The sequence below is a fragment of the Lycorma delicatula genome, chromosome 2 (genome assembly GCF_047948215.1).
Source record: "Lycorma delicatula isolate Av1 chromosome 2, ASM4794821v1, whole genome shotgun sequence".
Lineage (NCBI taxonomy): Eukaryota > Metazoa > Arthropoda > Insecta > Hemiptera > Fulgoridae > Lycorma > Lycorma delicatula.
This window is the reverse complement of record NC_134456.1, coordinates 237,259,861-237,286,610: the sequence shown is the minus strand read 5'-3', so window position 1 is coordinate 237,286,610 and position 26,750 is coordinate 237,259,861. Positions and strand designations below refer to the sequence as shown.

The window sequence follows — 26,750 nt, the reverse complement described above, 5'->3', positions numbered from 1 at the left end:
AGGACATATACTACAGCATAATAGTTTGTTTCACACCAATAGAGGGCACAATTGAAGGAAACAATGCAAGAGGCAGACCAAGACTGTAGAGTATATTGAACAAACCGTACAGGATGTTGTGTATAAAGTCTCTTTGTTAAGGAAACAAGAAGATTAGCACAAGATGGAACTGCCTGGAGGAGGAAGACTGCTGCAACCCAATCCTAGAATTGATTACAAGAAGATGTTTAATTATTTGTGATAAGAATTTTATTTTTTACTTTCAGTGTTATGATAATTGATGAAGCACACGAAAGGACATTACACACGGATATTCTCTTTGGTCTTGTTAAAGATATTGCTAGGTTTAGACCTGATTTAAAGTTACTTATTTCCAGTGCTACTCTTGATGCTCAGAAATTCTCTACTTTCTTTGATGATGCACCAATTTTTAGGATACCTGGTAAAGTATCATACATATTTCTTATTATTTATTATTATTTGGTAAAGTTGTAAATATTTCTTTTTGTAGATTAACCTTTTTATTGATCATATTTTATTATTTAGTATTTTTCTTATTACTTTGTTATGGGAGCTAAATTATTATTTGCACTCTTATTAATGATAGAAAGCCAATCTTATTAACGATATAAAAAAAAAAAGGTCAATGATTGTTTAAGTGCAGTTCCTTCAGTTTCTTTTTAATGATCAATTCACCACATAAGCTCAAAATTATGTGTGGACATATGGAATGGAAAATTTGTAGCATATGAAAAATGGCATATCTGACTGGGATTTGAACCGAGGTCCTTCTGGATGAAAGGCTGAGATGCTATCACTCCTTCATGGAAGTTGGTGAGTTTCTATTTTAATTGTCTAATTCAGTGCAAACACATACTTTGTAACCTTTATATGTATGAGATTGTGGAGCACTATTAGTAACCTGCTGAGACTTCATTGTTTATTACAAAAGTTCCTTGATAACTGTCCCTGGATACCACTCTGTTGAACAAGAGATGTGTTTGCCTATGGGCTCCAAATCTGAAAAAAATCTATAGTTGTAATATGTTCATTTTGCGGTACCAATTAAACAACGAAAAAAATCATTTTACCTTTTTTTAAAAATTAAAATAGTTTCAGATTAAGATATATGGCAATTTTAACGTTGCAATTATGGAAATATCTGGTTAGCCATCAGCTGTTGTGCTATAACAACCACTGCTTCAAAATTCATTTACACATGTTTTTTTTCTACTGTAAGCATATTTGTTAATACTATTTTTATACAATTTTATTGAGATTTTTAAGTAATTAAATTAACATTATTGAGTTTTTTTAAATATTTAATATTTGCTCTTTTGAGCAGTGTTTGTGGTGTGCCAATCTAATCACATGTTTTGTAGTAAAATGTTATTATTATTTTGTAATAATTTATAGAGATTAATTTTAATTGAAGTATAAAATAATACTAATTCTGATTTTCTGATCTTTCTTATGTGAATAATTTTTCTTAAAAATAAACACTTGAAAAATTCTTTTATAAGCAAAGTTACCTAATTTTTTTTAGAAGACCAAAAACAGCAATTTTAATGGTAATTCATAATACTGTCATACAAAATATGGCACGATTATTTTTTTTCATTCGTTATTTTCTGTTCAAAAGTTTTACAAAGTTGACATCACATATGTCAATCGTTTTACATTTTTTGACTAACAGAAATCTCATTAATGAGTATACTTTGTATGTACATTTTAAATGGTTATTATCAAAATGAGATAAATCTTTCTCTACAATTGCAGGATGCATACAGAGTGATGCTAAAATGGCACTGTTACTCTTAGTCTTTCAGTCATTGCACTAAAATGGAAGTTACCCCTTTATGGACCCCATCATACTCTGGGGTACAATTAATTCAAAACTTGAGAATTCAGTAAAATTTGTAATAAGAAAGTCATTAAAGAAATTTTTAATTTCTAATCCACTGCATTTTATTGATGAATTCCTTTACTTATAAATTTATGTTGGCTGCTGTTATTTTGTATTATTAATATTTCAAAACAATTTTTTATATTGCCCTTAAAATATTATTTTTTTATTTTAATTGGTGGTAGTATGTGCAGAAGTTGGAAGTTGAGAGTTCCAGCATTCAAGTCCTAGTATGAGCAGAAACTCATATAATAGTATAGCAGTCAATTTTTATGCTTGTTTGATTTTTAAGAAAATTTCTCTTTAAATTTTAAAATAATTTTTCTTTCAATTTTAAGGACGGAGATTTCCAGTTGATATTTATTATACTAAAGCTCCTGAAGCGGATTATGTTGATGCATGTGTGGTTTCTATTTTACAAATTCATGCCACACAACTGCTCGGAGATATTCTTGTTTTTTTGACTGGACAGGAAGAAATAGAGACTTGTCAAGAACTATTACAAGATAGAGTAAGAAGATTAGGATCACGAATTAGAGAACTTGTTATTTTACCGGTGTATTCAAATCTGCCTAGTGATATGCAAGCCAAGATATTTCAGCCTACTCCTCCTAATGCTCGAAAAGTGAAGTATTTAATGTCTACTATTTATTTTTAATTAATAACATTCTTCATACTTTAAATATACTATATATTGATTTAAGTTATTGATCATTATGTAAATTTATCATAATTTTAATTTAATATTATAATTCTGTTGTAAATTATAATAAAAATTATGAGTGTGTGGTTAATTGCAGTCTAAAAAATATAAAAAATAATATTCCAATAATAAACAACTGATAAGTTTGAAATTATTTATTTTTGAATATGCAGTAACCCATGATAATTTATGTGATTATTATTTCATTTATGGACACTTCTTTAGAATTTTGTTCGATTGTGGTGATTATTCTCTGTATATTTTTCTTCTTCATTTAGTTGCCCCCTTTAAAACTTTTTCTGGTCTGTTGCTGAATTCAATGAGCCTCCAATTCTGTCTTGTGCTAGTATTGTTTTGACTAGCATTACTAGCTCATCTCCTCTTTTGATTAGAAATTTTCAATTTTCCAGAATAACATCTTTTAACACTGAGTTAAACATGTAGGAAAAATATTTAGAAATTTAATAAAATATTAATATGAAGTTTTCTGAATTTTAATTGTTTTTTGATGATAATCTAGCTAGCAGTCTCAATGTTTTTCAGATTTTTAGGTTTTGTTATATCTAATTCCTGAACTATTTTCTCTTCCCATTTTTTTATTCCCTGTTTTTTTTTTTTAAATTTGTTTTATTTAAAATTATCTTGATAAAAATTCATATTTTTGGGTAGCCTATAAATTACAAGCTTTAGTGGTTCAACTTTGTGTTGAAATTCATATCTTTTGTCGATGGGTACAAGAAAATTGTAATATTACTCATTACATTTTATTCACCGATGAATCTATTTTTACAAGAAATAGAATACAAAATTTGAAGATTAGTTACAGTTGGTAAATGATAATCTGAATGCAATTAGAGTCAAATTTTCAAACCCAAATTTCGATAAATGTATGGTGTGGTATAATTGGGGATCAGTTAATTGGACTATTTATTTTTCAAAATCACCTTTCTGATATTGGTAAAAAAGGTTTTCTACAAAATCAAGTGCCAGTTCTTCTAGAAGATGTACCTGTTGAAAAAAGGTAGCAAATGTTATTCCAACATGACGATGTACCACCTCATTATTCACAAGACATTACACAACATTTAAACTTAAGTTTTTTGAACAGATGGATCAGTTGAGATGGGCCAATTAATTTACCTCCTAGGTCCCCCCCACAATTTAAATCCCTTGGACTATTACCTGTCAGGGTCATTCAAAGGAACTTGTTAATGCATAAAAGCCATTAAATTTTAGTGTTGCAATTACAACTCTTTAATAATTTATTTAATTAAAAATTGTTAGGAAAAGGCCAAATTCACCAAGTTAAATAGAAAATTGTTATTGATTTTGTTGTAGACTTTTATTTTTTTTACACAGAAAAAACTTATTTATTATAATTGTTTATTATATATTATTTATTATTATTATTAACTTATATTGTTTATGTTTTTGAATATATTCCATGGTGTTAAGTTATCATCACATTAATGCATCAGATGTTTTATAAATGATGATCTATATAATTTTTAAATTCAAAAAATTTATGAAAACCCACTACTTACAAGTTGATAGACCATCTTTGACTTGTAAATCACAAATTGTTTACTTAAGCTTTATTCTATAAATGAGTGTACAGTATATGGAATTACTAATTTTGTTAGAATACAACAAAAATGATAATTTTTTAAATTGCAGTCTGTCATACTTCTTTTAATGTAAACTTTTAGTTTTTTCTTGACCTGAATATCACATTATAAAGAGAGAAAATTACTGTATATATTTATATATATTTATTTATTTATTTATATTACCATTACTATATATATATATATATATATATATATATATATTAATGTAATATTTGCACTAAAAAATTTTACAGTTCATAATTTACAAGTAGAGCTGGTGACAATGAGTTTAAATTTGGTTAACAGAGCTACTGATTAGCCAAATAGGGATAAGTCCCAAAGATAACAGAATAAAATCATTAAGTTTTTATATACAAATTGAAGCTGACTCGTCATTAGTATATTTCTGCTGTACCCTAAAAATTATGATAAATGTTTGTTACAACTATTGTTTATTTACTAAATTTGTGTTTATTTGTTACAATACAAGTACGAATTCGATTACAGTTATTGATGGTAATTGTTTGAGATGAAAATTCCAGTGATATATTTATAATTGTATATACATGAAATTGTTTAGCGACCAGGAGTTGAACCCAAAACCTTCCATATGAAGACCATAGATACTCTAAGCTTATGTGTATGATGGTGACCTTTTCCACTCCATTTACATTACATTTAAGTAAGAAAATTTATATTATGTACAATTATAAGACCTAACAGGATTTTTTTCTCAAACCTTAAAAAAGTTATTTTACTCAAGAGATTTGTTTCCCTTTTACTAGTTCATTTTATTTATTAAGGATAAAATAACAGTATCATCATCATGTGGTGTTCTGCCTATTGGAGGTTCCTTATGCCTCTGCTGTCTTTATCCAATTCTGGGCCAAGACTTCTCCTTCATCCCCCTTGTTGTTTTCAAACTTCACCTCATCTATTAATTTTATTCTTCTTCACCAGTTCATTTCTCCTTCTACTGACCCTTCCAATGCAACTATCAAGATTACAGTTCCTCTAAATAAATAAATTCTAACCAGTTTCCTTTTCTTTGTATACATCTAACATAAGTGATCTTTCTTCTTTAATCCTGTTCATCAGTTCCTCATTCCTGACTTATTCATCAGTTTTACTTTCTCCCTTCTTCTCCATACATACATCTCAAAAGTACATCCTAATCTACCCTTACTCATCTTCCCTGCTTCACTTTCATAGAATCACTCCATACATAACATTTGGCTAATCTTTTCCTTAACTCTCCAGACTTTTACTACATATTGATCTCTTTTTGAAGATTTTCTCTGAAATCACTATCTTTCCTTTTATTTCAATTGTGCTATTCCAATCCTCTTTATCACCATAGTACCCAAATATCTGTAATTTTTGACTTTATCTATTCTTTCTTCACTTGTTTGTCCTTATCACTAAATCCTTGTACTTGTTTACTTTCATTACTTTAGTTTTTCGTATATTTATTCTCATTGTGTACTCTTTCATTCCTTCCTTCAGGGCTGTTAACAATCTCTGAAGTGCATGTGTATATGTGCCATCAACTAAAATTATTGTATCATCGGCAAACCGTATGCAACTTATTTTTTTCTCTCCTATATTTATTATTCTTCTCTTTTTACTAATATATTCCTTAAAATATATTCAATGTATATGTTGAACAGTGTCAGTGAATGGAAGTAAGAATATAACTCACCTCAGTCAGTTATATTCTTACTTCCTTTCGTTGTTTACCTCATGTATAATTCTTAATATTTTATATTAAGAATGTTGCTCTTTATCTTATTATAATTCTTTAATTAACCTTGTGTCTTTATATGTACTTCTTTCTCCTTAAGAATCTCCAATTTTTTTTCTCATTTGATTTTATCAAATGCCTTCTCTAAATCTATGAAGGAGATTCATTTCTCTTCCTCTCTCTAAATATCTTCCTCCAACCATCTTTAGTAGCCCAATGGCATTTCTGGTTTCTTTTTTCCTGAAGCCAAACAGTTCCTCTTCTGCATTATTCTTACCAACCTCCTTTTAAGGACTCTTTAACCATATTTTAGTAGTATTGGCTATTAAACTTATTCTGTGTTCTGTACATTTTCTAGTACCAGTTTTCTGGTACTAGAATTGTTATTATTACTGTTTTCACAAAGTTTTCAGGTCATTCTCTCACACTGTAAATAATAATATTAACTATTACAGTTCAACTATTTCTTCCATTTCATCCTCCTTTAAAATTTATAAAATTTTATGAGAGGTTCATATATTCCAGTCGATTTTTTTATCTTCATTTATTTAATGGCTTTGTGCACTTTAATATTAGTAGTTGTATTAAAGTCGACTTTTATATTTGGCAGTCCAAATTTAATATTGGTAGTGTTTTATCCTCTTTAGCTATCTTCCATTCCTTTTCTATGATTAATTACTCACGTTTGTTTCTTATCATATACAAGTTCTTCACGTATTCCTTCAGTTATTCTCATTCTTCTTTCTCATGTAGCATTTACCATCCTTAACCTTAATTTCACCCATTTTGCCATACCCTTTCCTTTATTCCATGTAATGCTCTTCAGCTTCCTATACATCATGTCATACTCCCCTTTCTTTGCTAAAGCCTCAATATCATTGCAATCTTCCATCAACCACCTTTTCATAGTTTTTTGTGTTTTCCTGCTTTACTCATTGTTAATTTACGATAGAATGCTCTTTCTTATTCGCCTGACTTAAATCTTATACTGCCTTCTTTTTTTAGCATTTCTGTTGGTATCCATGGATTTTTGGATCTATTTCTCTCATAAGAGCTACTTTTTTCTCTGCTGTTGTTACTGTGGCATTTTTTTTTCTTATCCAGGCCTCCTCACTGTTGTCATTCTCTGTTTTGCTTTCTTTAATTGCCATTGTTTTTCTGTCATTGTTTCCTCATCCAATATCTTCAACTCCTCTAATTTCCATTTTTTAACAACCTTTGCTTTCTCTACCTTTTTTAAAGCTATTCTCATTTCCATCGTAAATAGCACACGATCACTATTGATTCTTTACAGCATTTCTGTACCTTTCATCTACTAAGCCATGATTTATCTGACATCAAACTTTGGCCCCAGAGGATACCCAAGTATATTTATGATTTTTGAACCAAGTGTTGGTTATAGATAATTTTTTCTCTTTGCAAAATTCTACTAATCTGTTCCCCCTTTTATTCCTTATCCCTAAGCCAAATTTTCCACCATACCCCTTCTTCATCTTCTCTGATCACTGCATTCCAGTCTCCCATCAGTAACTTACAACAGTCTTTTCCAATTTGATTATGTCTTCAATACTCTCTTACATCTTTAAATAACTTTTTCTTTATAATTTTATGTTGGCATATATATTTGCATTATAACTAATTTCTTTGTAACATCCCAATCTTTGACACTATTTATCTACCATTTATATAATGTACTTTTTGCATCCATCTTACTATTTTATTTTTCATAATTTTTAACACTTTGTTTTTTCCTCTTTCTTTTTAACAGAATAGAACATTGTAAGTTCTCCACTTTTTTCTTCACTTCCTACCTCACTTCACTTAGTCCTAATATACCCATTTTATTTGTTTTCATTTCATTCTTGAGATTCGTAACTTTCTGCTCTTTAATAAAGTCCTGTCATGCCAATTTCCTATTTACAATTAGTCCTTTAACTTCTTTTGTTGCTTCTCCTTTCCCGAATGAAAATCTCTTTTAACTCTAGAAAATTTAGTAAAAGAAGTCAGCATCATAGTGAAATAAAAAGAATTAACACTGATTAACAGTGATTTTTTGTTGCCTTTTTTATTCTATCATTCTCTTTCTGAAAAAGTTTCTCCACATTTGGGGAGAAGTTCCTCACCCACAGGGCATTCTTTTGCCCTGTATCCACCACTGCTCATCTACTCTCTGAGTATGAGTAGGCCATAGGCATTAATAATGGGGGAGTTACCTGTACTGCAAATAACTCTTTTCCTTCAATCATTAGCTGCTTTTATATACAACTAATTGTATATAAACTATACATTGTGTATTTATCAATTCTGTTATATACAATTAATTATTAATATATACAATTGTTGCCCTCTCTCTACCACGTGGAAGTGAATAAGAGGATTTTCCCTTCACTGAATCTCTGAAATTAAAGGCATTTTTTATATTCTCTAGTATTTTAAGAGAGGATAGTACATCTACTGAATTTTAAACTTTTTTTATTTTACGAGTGAAAACAAATTTTGATAATAATTTGTGAATTTTATACTTGAATTATCAGTTATCAACTACTTTATTATTATTATTCTTTTAATATTTTTACTGGCTTATCACACAGAATTTATCAATTAAATGGTGCCTTAGGTAGGTGTAAAAGCAAAAAAATTGTTGTTTACTGTTAGCCATGGAGACATTTTGTCTTGGTGCACCAATCGGTGTGGAGAACTGTTGTTAAATCTACAGTTTCTTTTTTACATATCCAATATTTGATGTATGCAGATATAACATCTAACCAAATCTTTCATTTCACAGTTATGAAATTGTTCCTGATTTTTTATTGGTGTGTATTTTTTATTTATAACCATTATTGGACATAATCTTGAATTTTATGTTACTTTTTCCATATAATACATGAGTGCTATATTTTATTTATCATTAAAAAGAATTCTAAAAATTTTATATTAAGAAAAAAAATATTAGTGGAAAATAGGCTAGTGAGTGACTCGGTAGATTTTTTTAATTTTAATTCATATATTGCTTACAGGTTGTATTGGCAACAAACATAGCTGAAACATCATTAACCATAGACAACATCATATATGTTATTGATCCTGGCTTTTGTAAACAGAATAATTTTAATTCCAGAACTGGAATGGAATCGCTTGTTGTTGTTCCGATTTCTAAGGTAATTTTATATTAATGGATGGTTTTATATTTAAAGAAGAAATATGTTGAAATATTTTACTTAATATTGTTTAATATAGATTTGGAGAAAAATAAAAAGTTAGCTGACAAAAAATATCAATAAAAAGATGTATTTACTTGAAAAAAAGTGTAAATTAATTTTATTAATTCATTGAAAAAAAATTGTTTAATATATTATAAATAGCAAATAATAATAAGTTAGAAATCATTTTAAAAAATTCTAAAGAAAGGTATTAAAAAGATGAATAAAAACATTAAATTAGAAGTTTTGGGTAGTATTTTTTATGATTTTTTAAAAATAAATTATAGAAAAATAGGGTTTATGTTAAGACATAACTTGGTTTCTGCCCATTTATTCTTACATTTTTCAGTGTAAATAGAAAAAACATCTTAGAGTTAGAGTAAAACTGAATTATTCTTCAAAATTTTATGGAGTTCTAAAACCTATTTATACCCATGATGAAGTGAGAGGCGGTATATGCATTTGGGGTAAGAGGTTTTGTGTGTTACCATTTTTAATTTTTTCCTCAAAAATTACTGGATCGATTTCAATGTGGTTTTTTGCATTACATAGGTATCACTTCAGATCAGGTTCTTAGACATGTTTTATAGTTATAAGACACCAATGGGTGCTGAATGGAGATAGATATGCATTTGGGTAAGAGGATGGGTGTGTTATTATTGTTGGTAATTGTTACCACTGTTAACATTTTCCTCAAAAACTACTGGACTGATTTCAGTGTGGTGTTTTACATTACATCGGTATCTCTTCAGAGAAGGTTCTTAGATGTGTTTTACAATTTTAGGCCGCTAGGGGGTGCTGCAGTAGATGTGGTTATCTAAAACAGCTGGGCGCATTTTGATGCAGTTTTTCACATTACCTAATATAGGTGTCATTTCAGAGCAGGTTCTTAGACATGTTTTATGGTTATAGGCAACTAGGAGGCACTGCAGTAGATGTGTTTCTTTAAGATGGTTGGGCCGATTTTGATGCAGTTTTTTGCATTACCTAACATAGGTGTCATTTCAGAGCAGGTTCTTAGACATGTTTTATGGTTATAGGCAACTAGGAGGCGCTGCAGTAGATATGTTTCTTTAAAACAGCCTGTAAATGTTTTGAGTCTAATTAATATTTAATTATCCAATTTAATTTTATTTACTTGTTATCTTAATAAAATAAAGAGTTATGCTGAGTAGTTAATAAAATCAATTACACTTAAAAAAACTGTGTACAAAAATTTCTTATTGTAAAATTTTAATATGAAATAGGCAATTTCAATTTTAAAACAGTCATTATCTGTAGATAATGGGGAAAGTATAAAGAAAAGATTAATTTAATAATAATAATAATAAATTAACAGAACAAAAATAAGAAATAATGATAAAAAAATTAATTAACAAACATTATTAATAAAACAGTTGTAAAGCAACTGTCACTTTAGACAGTTGCAATAAAAAGTGTAAATTTAGCTTAAAAATATCTAAACCTTCATTTCAGATTGCCCTATGCTTTTTTATTCCATTTGCTTGAAGCAACAACAGTTGTTTGTATTTGTTATAATAATTGTTTTATAAACACTTATTTTCAATTAATATTTCTTTTATTATTATTTCTTCTTTTCTCACCTATTCATTTTGCTTATTTATTATTATTGTTTTTTATTTACATTTTTTCACTGTCTACTTAATTACTGTTTAACAATCGAAATGGCCATCTAAATTTAGATTTTAATTAACAAAAAAATTTGTAATCATTTTTTTGAGCTTAATCTTGTCTTCAAATTCAAAAGTATATCATATAAAAATTATGAAAATTTTCTGAAATGTTTATTTAATAAGGTTCATTATTCATTTAACAAGGAAGATGTTTTCTCTTGCTTTGATCTTCACATAATTGAACTAATATTTAAAATAAATTCAGCTGTCAGTTTTTAGGCACCTCTTTTTATCCTGATAGCTTCATAACCAGGAACATGTCACGGGCAGCAGCTTGAAGAATAATGATGGGTAGTTTGAATAAAATGTCAGTTGCACCATGTTTAAGGTACTTCGATTAATTCCTTTTTTAAATCGCAAATTTAATAATAATATTTCATCAAATATTAACATTTTATATGTTTACTAGGATCTTTTTTTATCTGCCCTTTATATTCATTAATTATACATTGGAAGTGTACGATTCTTGGAGAAAGTTAACTGGTCAATCTTTTTTTTATCAAATTACTGTAACATAAGAATTTCATAACTATCTTTTACTTTTGAAGATATTGACGTATCTCTATTTTATTTGATTTTCAGGCATCTGCAAATCAGCGAGCAGGTCGAGCTGGTCGTGTTGCTGCAGGGAAGTGTTTCCGTTTGTACACTGCTTGGGCATATAAAAATGAGTTAGAAGACAATACTGTACCTGAAATCCAAAGAATCAATTTGGGAAATGCTGTTCTTATGCTTAAAGCCCTTGGCATCAATGATTTAATCCATTTTGATTTCCTGGATCCACCACCTCACGAGACTCTAGTGAGTAATAAGGATGGTAGTTCTTCAAATTTAAGATGCCATAGAATTTAAGATGCATCCTAAATTTAGCAGATAATTTCTGAAAAAAATTAAAATATCCAATAGAAATATTAAAATACTGTATAATATTTTATTATAAATTATGGTGTCATATAAGTATTTTGTATATATCAGTATTTTTCATTAAGTTCATCATATTTTGAAAATGAATACAAAATGTTAAATAGTAACTACTTACAACAATTTATTGAATAATCCAAGTATGCAGTAAAACACCTAAATCAAAAGCACTTAACACTAACTATGTTTTGTATTATAGTACCTCAAATGTAATGTAGTTAGATACATATGTAATTTAGCTTTATAAGTACAGTATTTACCACTAGTCACAATAATTTTTCATGACTAAACAGTATGTCTTGTTAGCTTTCTATGTTGTTGCCAAGTCGTCGTCATCATCAGTTTCATCTGAGTCAGGTTGATTTGCATCTCTGTGGTTTCAAAGTGCATCATCTTCAGAACTGTCCTATGCATTTGACAAGCAGCACTTCAAGAATGACTGTTTAACTATTTCTGTTGGCAAATCATTCCAAACTTTTGAAATCCATTCTACAATCGTAGCTACTGATGCTCATTTAATTTTGCCGCTTGGTGAAAGGGGATGATCTTTTTCAGTCAAACCACTGATTGTATTGTGCACAAATACGATCTTTAAAAGATTTATTAACCCCGACATTCATTGGTTGTAATTGACTTGTCATACCTCCAGGAATTATAATTAGATCTCATTTTCGATTTGTCAGTTTTGTTTTAATGTTGTCAGAAAAATGACCCTGAAAATCACCCAACACTAACATACTGTTTGTTTCAGAAGTCCACCCGGTCTACATTCCCATACACATTCTAACTAATGTCATCCGGACATTCTGTTGAGCTCGAACAATTACACCACCACAGAACCTTTCTTTTGGCACAGTCTTCCTGTTCAGAATTAAATACGGCGATAATTTATTTCCATCGACTGTAGCACTCTATGTAACAGTTACTCTTACTTTCTCATATCCAGTTGTTTTTACCGTTGCTTGATATTATCCGTTCTCAATTGCGGTGTAATTTGGTGGCATATCAAAGAACAGAGCAACTTCATCAGCATTGCCAATTTGACTGAGACAGTATTGCTTCTTTAATCATAGATCAATTACATATTGTTGATATTGCACTAATTTATGCTCGCAATCTGATGGTAAATTATGGCAAACGGAGGTTCTGCGACACAATAACAGACATTGCCTTTTCATGAATTTCTCACACCATCCATGACTAGTTGTAAAGTGAAGACCATTATTCCTGCCAATTTCCCTGGCCTTTAACATCTTTTGTGCAGAGTAAATAGGCCAAAACAGCAGCATCGATTTTCAGATATTTTCCGTGTTTTGGTCCTGAAAAAGATTTCCTTGTTCGTTTTCATGCAAATAATTTCCATTTCATACTGTGCCACTTATGCACATTCGCTTCGTTTACCAAGAACTGTTTACTGGCAACATGATTTCCAATCTGTTCAGCGGGTAAAATTACCTTGCATTTAAAGTCTGCGTCATATGAGAAATGCTTTTCCATGACAGTATAATGATTAGAAAAACACAACAGATAGGTAGAATAGATTGGTTATGAAAAAACAGATTGATTTACAACTGCAGTAGTATACCATATGCCTGTTCAACATCGAATGGGGATAAGACATGAAACGTGAAAGAACGTTTGTCATCATGGAAAGAGCACATGCAGAAATTCCAGAACAATGACTCATCGCTAAATTATTATGTCAACAGTTGAGATGTAAAGCTGTTTGAGATGAGTCATCTTCCTAGAAATCTGTGTACATTCTATACACGATGACAAATGTTCTTTCATGTTTCCAGATGGAAGCCATAAAGATGGGATGAAGACCAGACTGGTCTCCACATTCCATTGATCAGCATTCCAAGAGGTATGGATTATTCTCATGAGCACTCTTACATCTTACTGAAATTTACTATCAGTTAACAATTACCTTTGCATAGGCATTGTAGACTCATCCAGCAAACCATAAAAATGAGACCAGTATTCTCAGTACTCCTGGAGAATAAAGATGACAAAAGGAGTATGTTTTTTATATTAGAGGTTATGTGATCTGAAATTGGTGTTTCAGAAAATTGCTTTTATTTTTTTTTGTTACTTTCATTGAAGGGAAACAATAAATGTAATGTACTTTCCTTAGAATGATGTTGATAAATTTATTGTGTTAATCCTCAAGTTCCAGCCATTTGTACAACTTGATGCAATAAATTAAATTGAGGTTCAAGTGACATTAGTCAGATTTACTTTTTTCTGAGAAAAATTGTGTTCACATAAATCATTCATAAAACAGAGTTGCTTGTGTTTAATACATCTGTGTTTCACAGAGCTTGGAGTGCTATAAACCACAGTAAATTTGACTTTACACTTCCAAAAGTAACATAGCTGAATTTAAAAATTCTTAAATCCAGGCAGGCATTCTTAATCAGTGGTAAAATTATTGAACTTAATTTAATAATGTCAGAAAATCTCATAAATTCTGATATTCTCATTATAATAAACGCTAATGTCCTGAAGACTTATATACAGAATTAGTGTCGTCTCTTTTTTTTCAATGAAATAAGATAGAGTTAAGAACTGAAATTTTATACATAACACCTATTATAATTTTATCAAATATATTTTTATTTTTTAATTTAATAATCAGAGTTATCGTACTGCAAATATATGTTATCTCAAATAAGTAACCTACACTTCACTCCTCACTTTTCTTATCAAGCCTGTCACAGGCTGTTTGTTATTCTCATGAATATTAATACCATTGACATAAGATTTGTTTTGTATCAAGTCACTTGCAGCTATTATGGGAATCAGCATACAAAGTTATCTTTACTATATTAATAACACATAAATTATAATTAAAAAAAAAAAAACGAAGAAGAAAAACAATGAAAGAAATTTGTCAACTTATAAGTTTTGTTTTAGACAATTCATTTATAATTATCAATATAGACAGTTAGTAAAATGTAGTAAATACTATGTTAAAATTATTTCACCAGTTGTATACCTATGTATATAGACTGATGTGAATATTTTGCTGTACATAATGCAAAATACTTTGTGTTTTTCATACAAACCAGAATATTCTGTAATGATACGAGGGTTATTTTTTTCTCAAGGTTCGATCGGTCGCAAAATAAAAACCCACGCAAAAATCGGATGAACCTTTGCGCATATGTGTTGTGCAGTGTCTCTAGTATGGCCTTCAATCATGCCGCCTCACTTCGTTTAGTTCTGAATACACAGCTAGCACGTAAACATGTCTACAACAATAGCATCTCCCGCCAAGTGTGAAGTGCGTGCGGTAATTCGATTTTTTCAGGCTGAGGGGTGTAATGCAGCTGAAATTCATCAACAAATAAGTAATGTGTACGGTGAAACTTCAATGAGTGACAGCAAAGTGCGACAATGGTGCAGGAACTTTAAAGCAGGGGGTACAGAAATTCATGATGCAGGCGGTCAGGGAAGGAAGCGAGTGTCAACCGATAATCTCGTTGAGTGAGTGGATGAGGCAATTCGAGAAAATCGTCGGTTCACAATTTCTGTATTGAATGATTCATTTTCTGAAATTTCAAGGTCAGCTCTCTACACTATTGTGAGTGAGAGACCTCAGTACCACAAACTGTGTGCGAGATGGGTTCCCCAGATGCTGTCCCACCATCACAAAACAATGAGAATGGATGCCTCCCTAACGTTTCTCCAGCGCTACCACAATGAAGGAGAAGATTTTTTGAACAAAATTCTCACAGGGGACGAGACATGGGTCCATTTCGAAACTGAAGAAACAAAAACACAATCCAAACAGTGGATGCAGCCTCATACTGCGTGACTCTTCAATGTCAACGAAGGGCAATTCAGAATAAGTGGAGAGGAATGTTGTCATAAGGCATTGTCTTTCTCAATGACAATGCTCTGCCGCACACTGAAGCTGTAACAAAGAAGCTCCTGCAGCATTTTTGTTGGGAAGTGTTTGATCACCCACCATACAGCCCGGACTTGGCTCCATCCGATTTTCACCTCTGCTCACATGAATCGCTGGCTAGGAGGACAACATTTTGGCACAGACATCGAGCTGCAGACCAGCGTAGAAACATGACTGAAAACACAGGCGGCTCCGTTCTATGACGAGGGTATTGGAAAGTTGGTACCATGCTACGACAAATATCTAAATCGGAGTGGCGACTATGTAGAGAAATAGAGTAACTATGTATGTACTTGTTACAAAAATTTTTTTTTATTTTCACTGTGGTTTTAATTTCCTGACCAATCAGACCTTGAAAAAAAAATAACCCTCGTACAAACTTACTAACTTCTACAGGTAAGTTGATCATATTAATAGAAACACAGAATTGCTGTATGTGTATTTTGTGTATATATTGTGGATAGCTCATATACACACTATCTGGTAACACATAGTCACATAGTCATTGTGACATAGTCATGTGATAGTGTATAAATCAAATTGTCACAATATTTTTGTGATAATGAAAAAACACAATATTTTGGGTTTTTCAAATTTCTTTAAAATTTAACATACAGTCTTTTTTCTTGTTCATTAATTTCTCGTCAAGTTTTTTTTTACTTAATTAAAATTTTTTTCTGTTTATACAGGTTTTAGCTTTGGAACAGTTATATGCTCTTGGTGCATTAAACCATCATGGGGAACTAACAAAATTAGGACGACGTATGGCAGAATTTCCATTAAATCCTATGATGGGAAAAATGATTCTTGCATCTGAAAAGTAATTATATTTTTTCAAAGTTATATTAGTGTATTTTTTAACTTTTATGCGTGTTTGGACTTCATATATATATATATGAGAACGATCGATCAAGGCTTTTGTTCCCATGAATTCCATAACCAGGTGCGGTAGCTTTTCTCATGGTACAAACACGTGTTTATTGTGTGTCAGAAGCAGTACTACAAAAGATGTTGTTAAGTGGACCTGTTACCTTTACTCCCTTTTGTCCCTTTCTGGATTCTCAATAATTATATTATACACACACACACACACATATATATATATATGTCAACATAAATGAATTTAAATATAATAATATTCTTATTGTTGTTTTCAATTTAAGTAGCCAAAAATTAAAAAAAATAAATTTTGTTTTAAATGGTCTATTAATTTTATTATTGTATTTTAGGTACAAGTGCAGTGAAGAGATTGTTACAATTGCTGCAATGCTTTCTGTCAATAGCGCAATCTTTTATAGGCCAAAGGATAAAATAATCCATGCAGATACTGCCAGAAAGAACTTTTTTGTACCAGGTGGTGATCACCTGACATTACTTAATATATATAGGCAGTGGGCAGATACTGATTTCAGCACTCAGTGGTGTTATGAAAATTATATACAGTACAGGTAACTAAATTTATTCTTATTCCAGCTTGATCAATATATTTCTCTGCCAAATCTACATACAGCTTGTGCATCAAGGGAGGAGGAAATGTATGTTGTTGTTTTGAAATGAGTAATGAAGTATTGCAGATAAATATTGCAGTTTATTTTATTATAAAAATCTCAATTTGAATGATCTTATTTTGTTTTCAATAAATAGTGCTTCATACATGAAAATGTTTTCTGGTAATGTCCACCCCCTATCTTGTAGTGTAACCGTTGCAAAAATTAAGTAAAAAGAAATAACAATATAAACTGCTGAAAGATTAATTCATTAAAAAAAAAACTTTTATTTTTCAACCATTCCTCAGATATTGCTGAAAATATTTATAATTAATTATTTATTCATGAAATAATTATTAATGGCTTTTTTTATAAAAATTCAGTTTTTCTGAAAAGTACACCCTTTTTACATTTATAAAATTTTGAAATTTATTTCAGAAGACGTTCTTCAGAATTAATCAACGAACATTCTGGTTTATTTAATAACTTTTAATGCGTTTGTTAATTATTGATAAAAGAATAACTAATTGTGCATTCGTTAACGTGCAATCTTCTATATATATATATATATATAAATGAATGTTTGTTTGTTTCTTTCTTTGTCCTGTACGCATTCCTATACCATTCTTCTGATTGCAATGAAACTTTGGTGAGTTGTACGTATGCTTGTGAAGGTTTCTGAATTAGTTTGGACCCACTAGGTGAGGCTGGGGTTGAGATATTTAAAAAAAATGTATTTATGGTCTGATTTGGCTCATATTTAGAATAAATATTAGTTACATGAAAATAAATATTTTTGCAAAAAATGGATCCTCTAGGTGGCGCTAGTGTCAAGATATTTATAAAACAAACAAATATACAAACAGATTTTCTTTTTCTATGTATATGGATAAAAGGCAATGTTCATATATGTGTCTGCTATAGATTAAAAAAACTGCTGAACTGATTTACACGCAGGTTTTTGCAAAATAGCCCGCATTGTCCAGAGAAGATTTAAACTTATTGAAATCCTCAATCAGACCAATAGAAAGAAAGTTAGGGGTATATTTTGATGACTGCTGGGTTTACAAAGTATTTTGAATTAGATCTGATAGGTAGTACTGTTTTGACAAATTGATTTATTTACATTCTTACTTTTATAAAGTGAAAGGTTAAATTTTGTGAAGTTCCATAATGTTTTGTAAGTTTCTTAATGTTCAGTATGTGTTTCAAAAAGGATGCAGCCCTAAGATTAAGAAGGTAAATTTTATTTCTCCCTACATGTCAGTTGATGACACAGTATTCAAGGTTAGCAACTTGTAACAGTTGAAATGTCCTTCTTATGCACTAGTGCTATACCAGTATAAATTCATCTCTATTGTGTTAAGTATGTCGTTTTCCAAGGACAAATGTGTGTTTATTATTGAAACAAATTGTGCATATAAATCTTACAAACAAGTGAAAGATGAGTTTTGAGTAAAATTTCCCATTTTCTTCAGTTCCTAATTAAGTCAACAATATCGTGCTTGACTAATAAATTTTGTGAGACTGGGAGTGTACATGATCAGAAATGCACAGGTCGACCATCACTGTTAACAGTTGAAGTTCTAGAGAACTTCTACTGAAAATTCCTCATAAAGTTAACCTTTACAGGCTAGCCTTTCACTATCTACAGCTTTTAGGGCTATTAAAAAATTATAAATGCATACTTATCGCATCAGTGTTGTTTAAGAACTGAAAAAGAAGTAGACCATGAAAAATGTTTACAGTATTGTCGTTGGTTTCATTCTCTTGTTGATGACAATGGTATTGAAATTTTGGATTGTATTTATTTCAGTAATGAGGAATGGTGTTTAAAAAGTGTAGTTTTTAAAAACAATGCTCATACACTTGACGAATTGAAGGCTAACATTGAAAGTGAGATTTCAAACATTACAAAAAGGGGTTGCGAATGTTATGTAACATGTACAAACCTGCATTGGGATCACTGGAAATCATTTTGAACATCTGTTGTAAAATTAATACATTGAATATTATTTTATAAGTATTTTATTAACATAAATATTTTTGTAATAAATTAACATCGTCAAACAAAGGAGATGCAGTCTTTTTTGAAATGCCCATTAGATTTCTTATAAATGCATCAAGTGTTTGGTTATGTACATTTTTCATCATTATATAGAGACAGAAAAGAATCAATTGAACATGAGTCTATTGTAGCAAATTGGATGGTAATGATATTACATAATGAAATGTGTTTTTATATATTTATTTTTGAAAATTTTCTCTGTATTGAATTTAAACCATAGAACTTATAAAAACCAAATTTGTAAGAATTCAATTAGGTGTTTCTTTTTCTTACTTACTTTAAATTCTGTTGTACCAAAGTATAATGATAAAATGTATTGAAAAATATTCCTCTTTTTCAGAATCTATCACCACTACTACTTATTAAAATAGTAATTTTATAACATATTTAGGTTATAAGGATAATAAAAAAAGTGATTAAAAAGAAAATAAATGCTGTATTTATTAAAAAATAAAAATATAATTAAAAAAATAAAATAAAATATGCCTGGAGGCATCACCCACAGTTATAAAGTAAAGCAATGGAACAACAGATTTTTTATTTCCCGCATTTAATTGTATATAATTTGGAATAAGATGTATTTTCAGAATTATCATCACATCTTTTTTCTACAAATAGTTCAGTCTTCAACGACATTCACACCAAAATAACTTGCACACTAAAATTAACTACTTCCTTTATTTAAGATGTTACAGACATGAAATGAGAATATAATTAGCCCATATAATACATGGTGCAATAATTTAAAATGTAATACAATCTCACAACAATCATAAAATGTGAAACACTTGTAGCGTTTTTGAATAATCATATGGCACTGCTGTCTGTGCAGGTTACTTTGAATTATAGTTTGTTTTAATTTATATGATTCATAAAATGAAAATTAGATTTTTCTCTTCTGTGAGCATATTTTCATAAGGGTAAAATTATCTTTGAATTCTTAGTTAGTAATATCAGAACACATGTATATCCTATATGTATGCACTTTATAAATACTGCCGGAGACCAGCGGAGTGACAGTTTTTTCAAGTTCAAGTTCAGAACAGTGTGTCCAAATAAAATAATAAAAAATTAAAAAAACATATGTTAGTAAAAGTTTTTTCTTTTACATCATTCAGTCTTTCAGTGGCCATCCATACACACAAATATAAATGTATTTGTCCATTTATAAATAACAATAAGTATTGGAAAAAAACCTTTTTTTTCTTTTAGTATTAAAATTTTTTTTTTTGTTTTTACATATATAATTTATAACTTTTTAGTTTTGAACTGCTATTTTACTCAGCAGAATGTCAGTATTAGTAAAGATAGATAAATATTATACAAGTAATCAGTCAATCAGTTTGTAGTGGAACATAGTTTTCATGTTGTGGGTTTCTTTTTAATTAGTTTCATTATTTGTAGAGCAGTTAATGATGAACTATTTTTTTATTACGTTTTAGGTCTATGAAAAGAGCAAGAGATGTTCGAGAGCAATTAATTGGTTTAATGCAAAGGGTTGAAATAGATTTGGTATCAAACCCTTTGGAAACTATTAATATCAGTAAGGTGAATCATTTTCTATTAAAATATTTTATATTTTTTAAATCACTAGAATTTTTTCTCCCAGAAAGTCCTTAGCAACACTAAGTGGAGCAGACCAATCATGTATATTATGTTTTTATTATTCTTTAGTTTGGTCCTATTTGGATTATGGTATCACCTACTCTTCAGCGTGTCATACCGTGCTTAAGGTGCTGGATGCTATACACCTTTTCTTCGTCTTGCCACAGGTGCGTTTAGATCAAGCCCTGTCACAACCATACTTATTGACTGCAGTGAGACATCAGTTTGGGATAGATGGGACCAGCTGCTAGCATCTTACTCTGCCCATCTTAAAGGACAACCAGTTCACCTGGTTCTTAAAGCAGTCCTCACAAACCCTCATTTAAATCAACATGAAAACCATTCTCGTAATACAGCACCAATGAGTGTTCATAATCGGCGTTTAATGTACATGTTAAATTTTGACACCTTTATTTTCCCTACCTATCTCTTTTCATATCCTCTGTGGAGACTCGACGCCATAAATTTTACTTATGATCTCACCATATATAAAAAATTAACAACTCCTATCATTTTTCAGTAAATATTTTACCATTTTCTATCCAAGACAAATCCTAATGTAGTATATACAGATGGGTCGAAGCAGAATGATATCGTTGGTTGCGGTTTTGTTGTAAATGACAGAACGTATAAGATCGGTCTGCCTAGTATTACAAGTCTCTACAATTCTGAACTGTACACCATCAGTATGGCTTTGAATATCAAATCAATCCTTATTTATAGTGATTTGTGTAGTGCTCTCTAAGCTTTAGAAAATTTGACATCCTATCGTCACCGAAATTCATAATACAATCACTGAGTTGAATAATCACAATACACATGTGAGTTTCTGCTGGATCCCTAGCAATGGAAATCCTGGGTAATGAACAGTGGATTCTGCTGCTAAAGATGCATGTAGCCAACTGTCTTTCTCCACGTGTTACTACTACTGATTTTATTAATTCTATTAAACATACTCCTCAAAGAAAGTGACAATAGACTGGACTGCTACAGTGTATAATAAACTCCAACACATCAAAAATACAGTATTGCCTAGGACTCTTTATGCAGAAAAATTTGCCGAGAGGAAGTGGTCATCTGCCAATTGCAATTAGGACATACCAGAGCTACTCACAGGTACCTATTGTCAGCAGAAAACATACCACTATGCGTAAAATGTGACTGCCGCTTGACTGTGCTTCATATCCATGTGAATATGATATATCGTGGCCTTATGTCGTAAATCTAAATTACTGAGGTATATTCACTGTACCCTAGACAATGATAAGAATGTACTAGATCAGGTATTGTTACTTCTAATTAGTATCAATATACTGCATAAAATTTAATATTAAGCAACCATCAATTTTTATTTTATTTTGTTTTTCATGTTATATGTTTTATCCTAGTGGTAACATTTCTTTTATTATTTTAGTTGTAATCTTAGTTTTAATCTTATTTTATAAATATTTTTTATATCCAAAAGGGGCTTTTTTATTATAGTTTTGCCCCAGGTAATGATAACAGGAAAGCATTTTTCACCCAAAAAAAAACATTTTCTTCCAGAAAACCTGATTCATTGCTATTGCAATACTAAAAATAAGTGAAGATATTTTGTATGTTAATGGAGTTTGTGTATCCTCTTACAGATCTTATTTTTTCCATATACAAGTAGTGACAATTTAATTTGTGGAATGGTTGCATAATGTCATCCATGTAGTGATTTCATTGAAATCATGAGAGTAATCATGTTTGTAGATATTTAACTAATGCTTGTGTAAACTTGGAATTGATAGAGCTATTTATGTTAGCTGGCTGGCATGAAAAAAAAATTGAACAAAGATTTTTATGTACATTTTGGCAAAAATATGGGTGATTAAAATTTAGAGCTGCATGTTAACATCAGATATCATGTAAAAATTAGTTAAACTGCCACTGAAATCTTGGAAAAATGGAAGTGGCATATAATATGGATCCTTTGTAAAAGTAAAGTGTACCCGATTGTCAAAAAAGATTCAAAAAGATCTGAACACTGATCACAGAAGTGGGGTAGATGGATGCAGTTGTAAATAGAATGCAATTTTTGGTTTGGTTTAATATATGGTTAAATGTAATTAATTATTGATAAGATTAATAAACCTGAAGATAATTACAGAATTTGATTTGGAGGAAAAGAGCTTCAGTGTGGTTGACAGTTAGTAAACCAATCCTGATAATGCACCAAGCTGTGTTGCGTTCATTATTATAGTTTCTGGCCTAAAGGTTGATTACCACAATAGGTTATTTTGCATTCTTCACCTTAGCTCCTGAGATTTCTGCTTATTACCAAAAGTAAAAAATAATATTGCTAAAATTAAAAAATATTTCATATTGTTCATTTTAAATCACTGTTTTAAATTAATTTAATTTTCAGTGTGTGATTGTATTGTACTTATTTCTTTTCAGGCTATTACTGCTGGGTACTTTTACCATATAGCAAGATTGTCCAAAGGAGGCCATTATAAGACTGTTAAACATAGTCAAACCGTAATGATACATCCCAATAGCAGTCTTTTTGAAGAATTACCACGATGGGTCCTGTACCATGAATTGGTATTTACTACCAAAGAATTCATGAGACAGGTAAAATTTATTGCTATCTTAGCTATATAGACGAGCTGTATTTTATAACTAAATTTTCTTGTGTATTTTTGCCTTTTAAAGCCTAAAAATATTATTTGTTAAAAGCCTCATATTAAGTATCTTTTCATGAAATTTTTAAGTCAGAGAAGTAACCAGAGACTAGTTAAACTTTGCACTATTATTTCTGAATGCTAAAGTATGTGCATGGTTCTAACTAAACTTTTATCAGAAATAATTAGATTTAAGTAGTAAAATTCAGAATTATATTAAATGCATCTTCAGCATTTTGGTATCCTCATAAAGTGAGTCAATCATTTCCAGACAGCCAATGTGTGAGTTTTTGTGACATGTATTCACCACAATTTTACTTTATGTGTAATGATAGCATATATCAATCAAATTAAAGAACAATATAACCAGTTTAAAAATTGTCAAACTTCAGTTGACAGTGTCCAGCGTACAGATAGACCATCAATCAGCCAAAATCCAGATGTCATTAAAAAAATATGTAGTTTTATCATGGAAACCTAACAGCATTATCAGAAGGTTTATCATCTTAATCCAATTAAGCGCAAGAGACTGGACATTAGGGTCTTATACAATTGATAGAGTTGCATCATGACAATATTCCTACCCATTCTTAGTGTGTAAAATACAACTCTGCACACATGGCTCCTTGTAATCTCTGTTATTTCCTAAACTGGGGATGCTATTGAAAGAATCCTGATTTGAAAGCTGAGAGACATAAAAATGAGCGCTGCAGAACAGCCGGTAGCTATAAAAAAGAGGCTTTCCAAATATGGAAGAATTTATGAATTAAGTGTATGATCGTTAGCAGACTACTTCAAAGGTTAGAAATGTAATTCAGCAGGTAAGCTAAATTATTTTCCCTCAGGGGTGCACTGGTGATGGAGCACCATTCCAGTACTGGTTTTTTAGGAGACATAAAAAATTGTCCATTTGCATAAAATTTGTTTTAACTTAAGTCTGGCTTGTGTTATATTTTATGTTAAATATTCATTGTAATAAAAGGTAATGTTACTTCCTAAATTGTGTGTGAAAAATCCATGTAATAAATGAATGTTCATGTGGATATTCAATTTTTTTGGTTTAATTCCTAACACTCTAAGAACCGGTAAAAAATGTAACTTAAATTAGAAAAATCAGACTGCACAAAAACAGTTAAACTATTGATGTGTAATAGGCAAGTTTTGCTTCTTATCATAATTAATAAATTTAAATATCAATGAAATGTAAAATATCAATAAATGTAAACATCAAAATGAATGTGCATTTTCCATAACATTGTCCATGCAGCCAACTCCCTGTGGTTGTGGACCATATTTTGATGTCTACTGTAATACAAAATCAAATGTTTCAGTACTGCAAAATTTATAAGTGCACCCCTGTTTTCCCTGATCTATGGTAGGATATTTTTTGAGCAGATTTCATGTATGTACGAAAATAAATTTGATTTTTTTTTATGTTAGAAAAGTAACATTTATACTAATTGGTTTCTTTTTTTTTTATGAAGTAAAGTGTAGTATTGCCTAACTATTTTCTTAAAGAAAGACTATTCTCAGATGTTTATTTATAATTATAAGTTTATAATAATAAATTAGTGCAGTATTACTGTAATTTCTTAAAATCTCAGCTATATTTCACATTTATTTTGACGAGGAGATATTTTTAAATGATATGTGAAAAAATGAGACTTTCCAAAAATTAAACCTTTAGAACAGCTGGTATAGGCCAGCTTGCTAACCACTACATCTGGCCAGCCATTAGTAAAGATTAGTGGTTTTAATGAGAATAGGCCATCAGTAAAGTGTTCAGATTATGAATAATGATGTATTATGCAATGGTAATTTTGTCTGTATTAGAAGGTCATTGCCATTAAACACAATGATGTTGAATTTATATTACATATAATAAGTTTAATATTTTGGAATCTTACTGTATTTCATCAAAAAGTAATGTAATAAGTATTTAATTTACAATATTTTCTTTAATAATGTTTTCTTTATTCACATAGTGTTATTTTTTAAATGTCTTTGGTAATGTGGTCTTTATGATCCAAAATCTTGTATTGAAATACAACTTAAGAGTTAAAAATATATGACTTATGGATAATTTCTCAGTTCACCTATATGTAATGGATAATTGTGATTATCTGTTTCTACATAGTATTTGTTTTGAAATAAGATAGTTTTACTTTTATCTGGTTCAGTTGTATATCCTTTGTGTGTAAGATTCAGGCTGTATTATCTTTTTTAAGTTAAACATTTAAATATAACTTAAAAATAATATTTTTGTGGATATTGACTGTATTAATGTTGTTATTCTTTTCAATTAGGTAACAGAAATTGAAAGCAAATGGTTACTTGAAGTTGCACCGCACTATTATAAACAAAGAGAATTAGATGATTCAACCAATAAGAAAATGCCTAAAATGATGGGAAAATCAAGAGCAGAACTTGGAGAGCATTAATAATTTGAAATTACTATATATAAATATAACTTTATAAATACAATCTTGTTTTATAAGATATGATTTGTTTACTATTATGTTTCTATAATTATAAATAAAATATGCGTACATATATTTTATTATTAATTGAACTTGCTCATACACAGACAAGTTTTGTTCCCTCCTCTATGAATCATGAGACCTTGCCGTTGGTGAGGGGGCTTGAGTGCTCAGGGATACAGAGTAGCTGGACCGAAGGTGCAACCATATCGGAGAGGTATCTGTTGAGAGCCAGACTAAGGAATGATTCCTGAAAGAGGGCAGCAGCTCTTTCAGTAGTTGTTACGGGCGTGAGTCAGGACGACTTAAACGGCCGTATCAACATCACTCAGTCCTCTGAGTACTGCGCAGCTGAAAGCAATGGAAAACTACAGCTGCTTTTTTTCCAAGAAAATGTGGCTCTCTGCATTTTCACATAGCAATAATGGAGGCGCCTTCCTTGGTAAAATATTCCGGAGGTAAAATAGTCCCCCGTTCGGATCTCCGGGTGGGGACTACTAAGGAAGGGGTCACCAGAAAATTAAAAAATAACATTCTACGAGTCGGAGCGTGGAATGTTAGAAGCTTGAAAAAGGTTGGTAGGCTAGAAAATTTAAAAAGGGAAATGGGTAGGACAAATGTGGATATAGTAGGAATTAGTGAGGTTCGGTGGGAAGAAGAAGGCGACTTTTGGTCAGGTGATTTTAGAGTAATTAACTCAGCGTCAAATAATGGGCAGGCAGGAGTAGGTTTCGTGATGAACAAGAAGATAGGGAGGAGAGTGGA

General features: G+C 30.3%; 1 protein-coding gene across 3 annotated transcripts in view; it reads left to right on the top strand.

The window, feature by feature from the left end:
- The window catches only part of l(2)37Cb (DEAH-box helicase 16 lethal (2) 37Cb), a 49,129-nt gene extending 23,071 nt beyond the window's left edge, over positions 1-26,058 (top strand). For 2 of the 3 annotated variants that reach the window (XM_075357443.1, XM_075357444.1), the window contains exons 9-17: positions 267-442; positions 2,245-2,531; positions 8,981-9,121; positions 11,440-11,658; positions 16,384-16,514; positions 16,924-17,142; positions 20,692-20,797; positions 23,279-23,455; positions 25,812-26,058. In XM_075357443.1, coding sequence (XP_075213558.1) covers positions 267-442; positions 2,245-2,531; positions 8,981-9,121; positions 11,440-11,658; positions 16,384-16,514; positions 16,924-17,142; positions 20,692-20,797; positions 23,279-23,455; positions 25,812-25,946 — 1,591 coding nt within the window. In that variant the 3' untranslated portion in view covers positions 25,947-26,058. The remainder of the gene's footprint in view (positions 1-266; positions 443-2,244; positions 2,532-8,980; positions 9,122-11,439; positions 11,659-16,383; positions 16,515-16,923; positions 17,143-20,691; positions 20,798-23,278; positions 23,456-25,811) is intronic. The other variant, XR_012755267.1, reaches the window with a different exon arrangement.
- Positions 26,059-26,750: the final 692 nt, after the last annotated feature.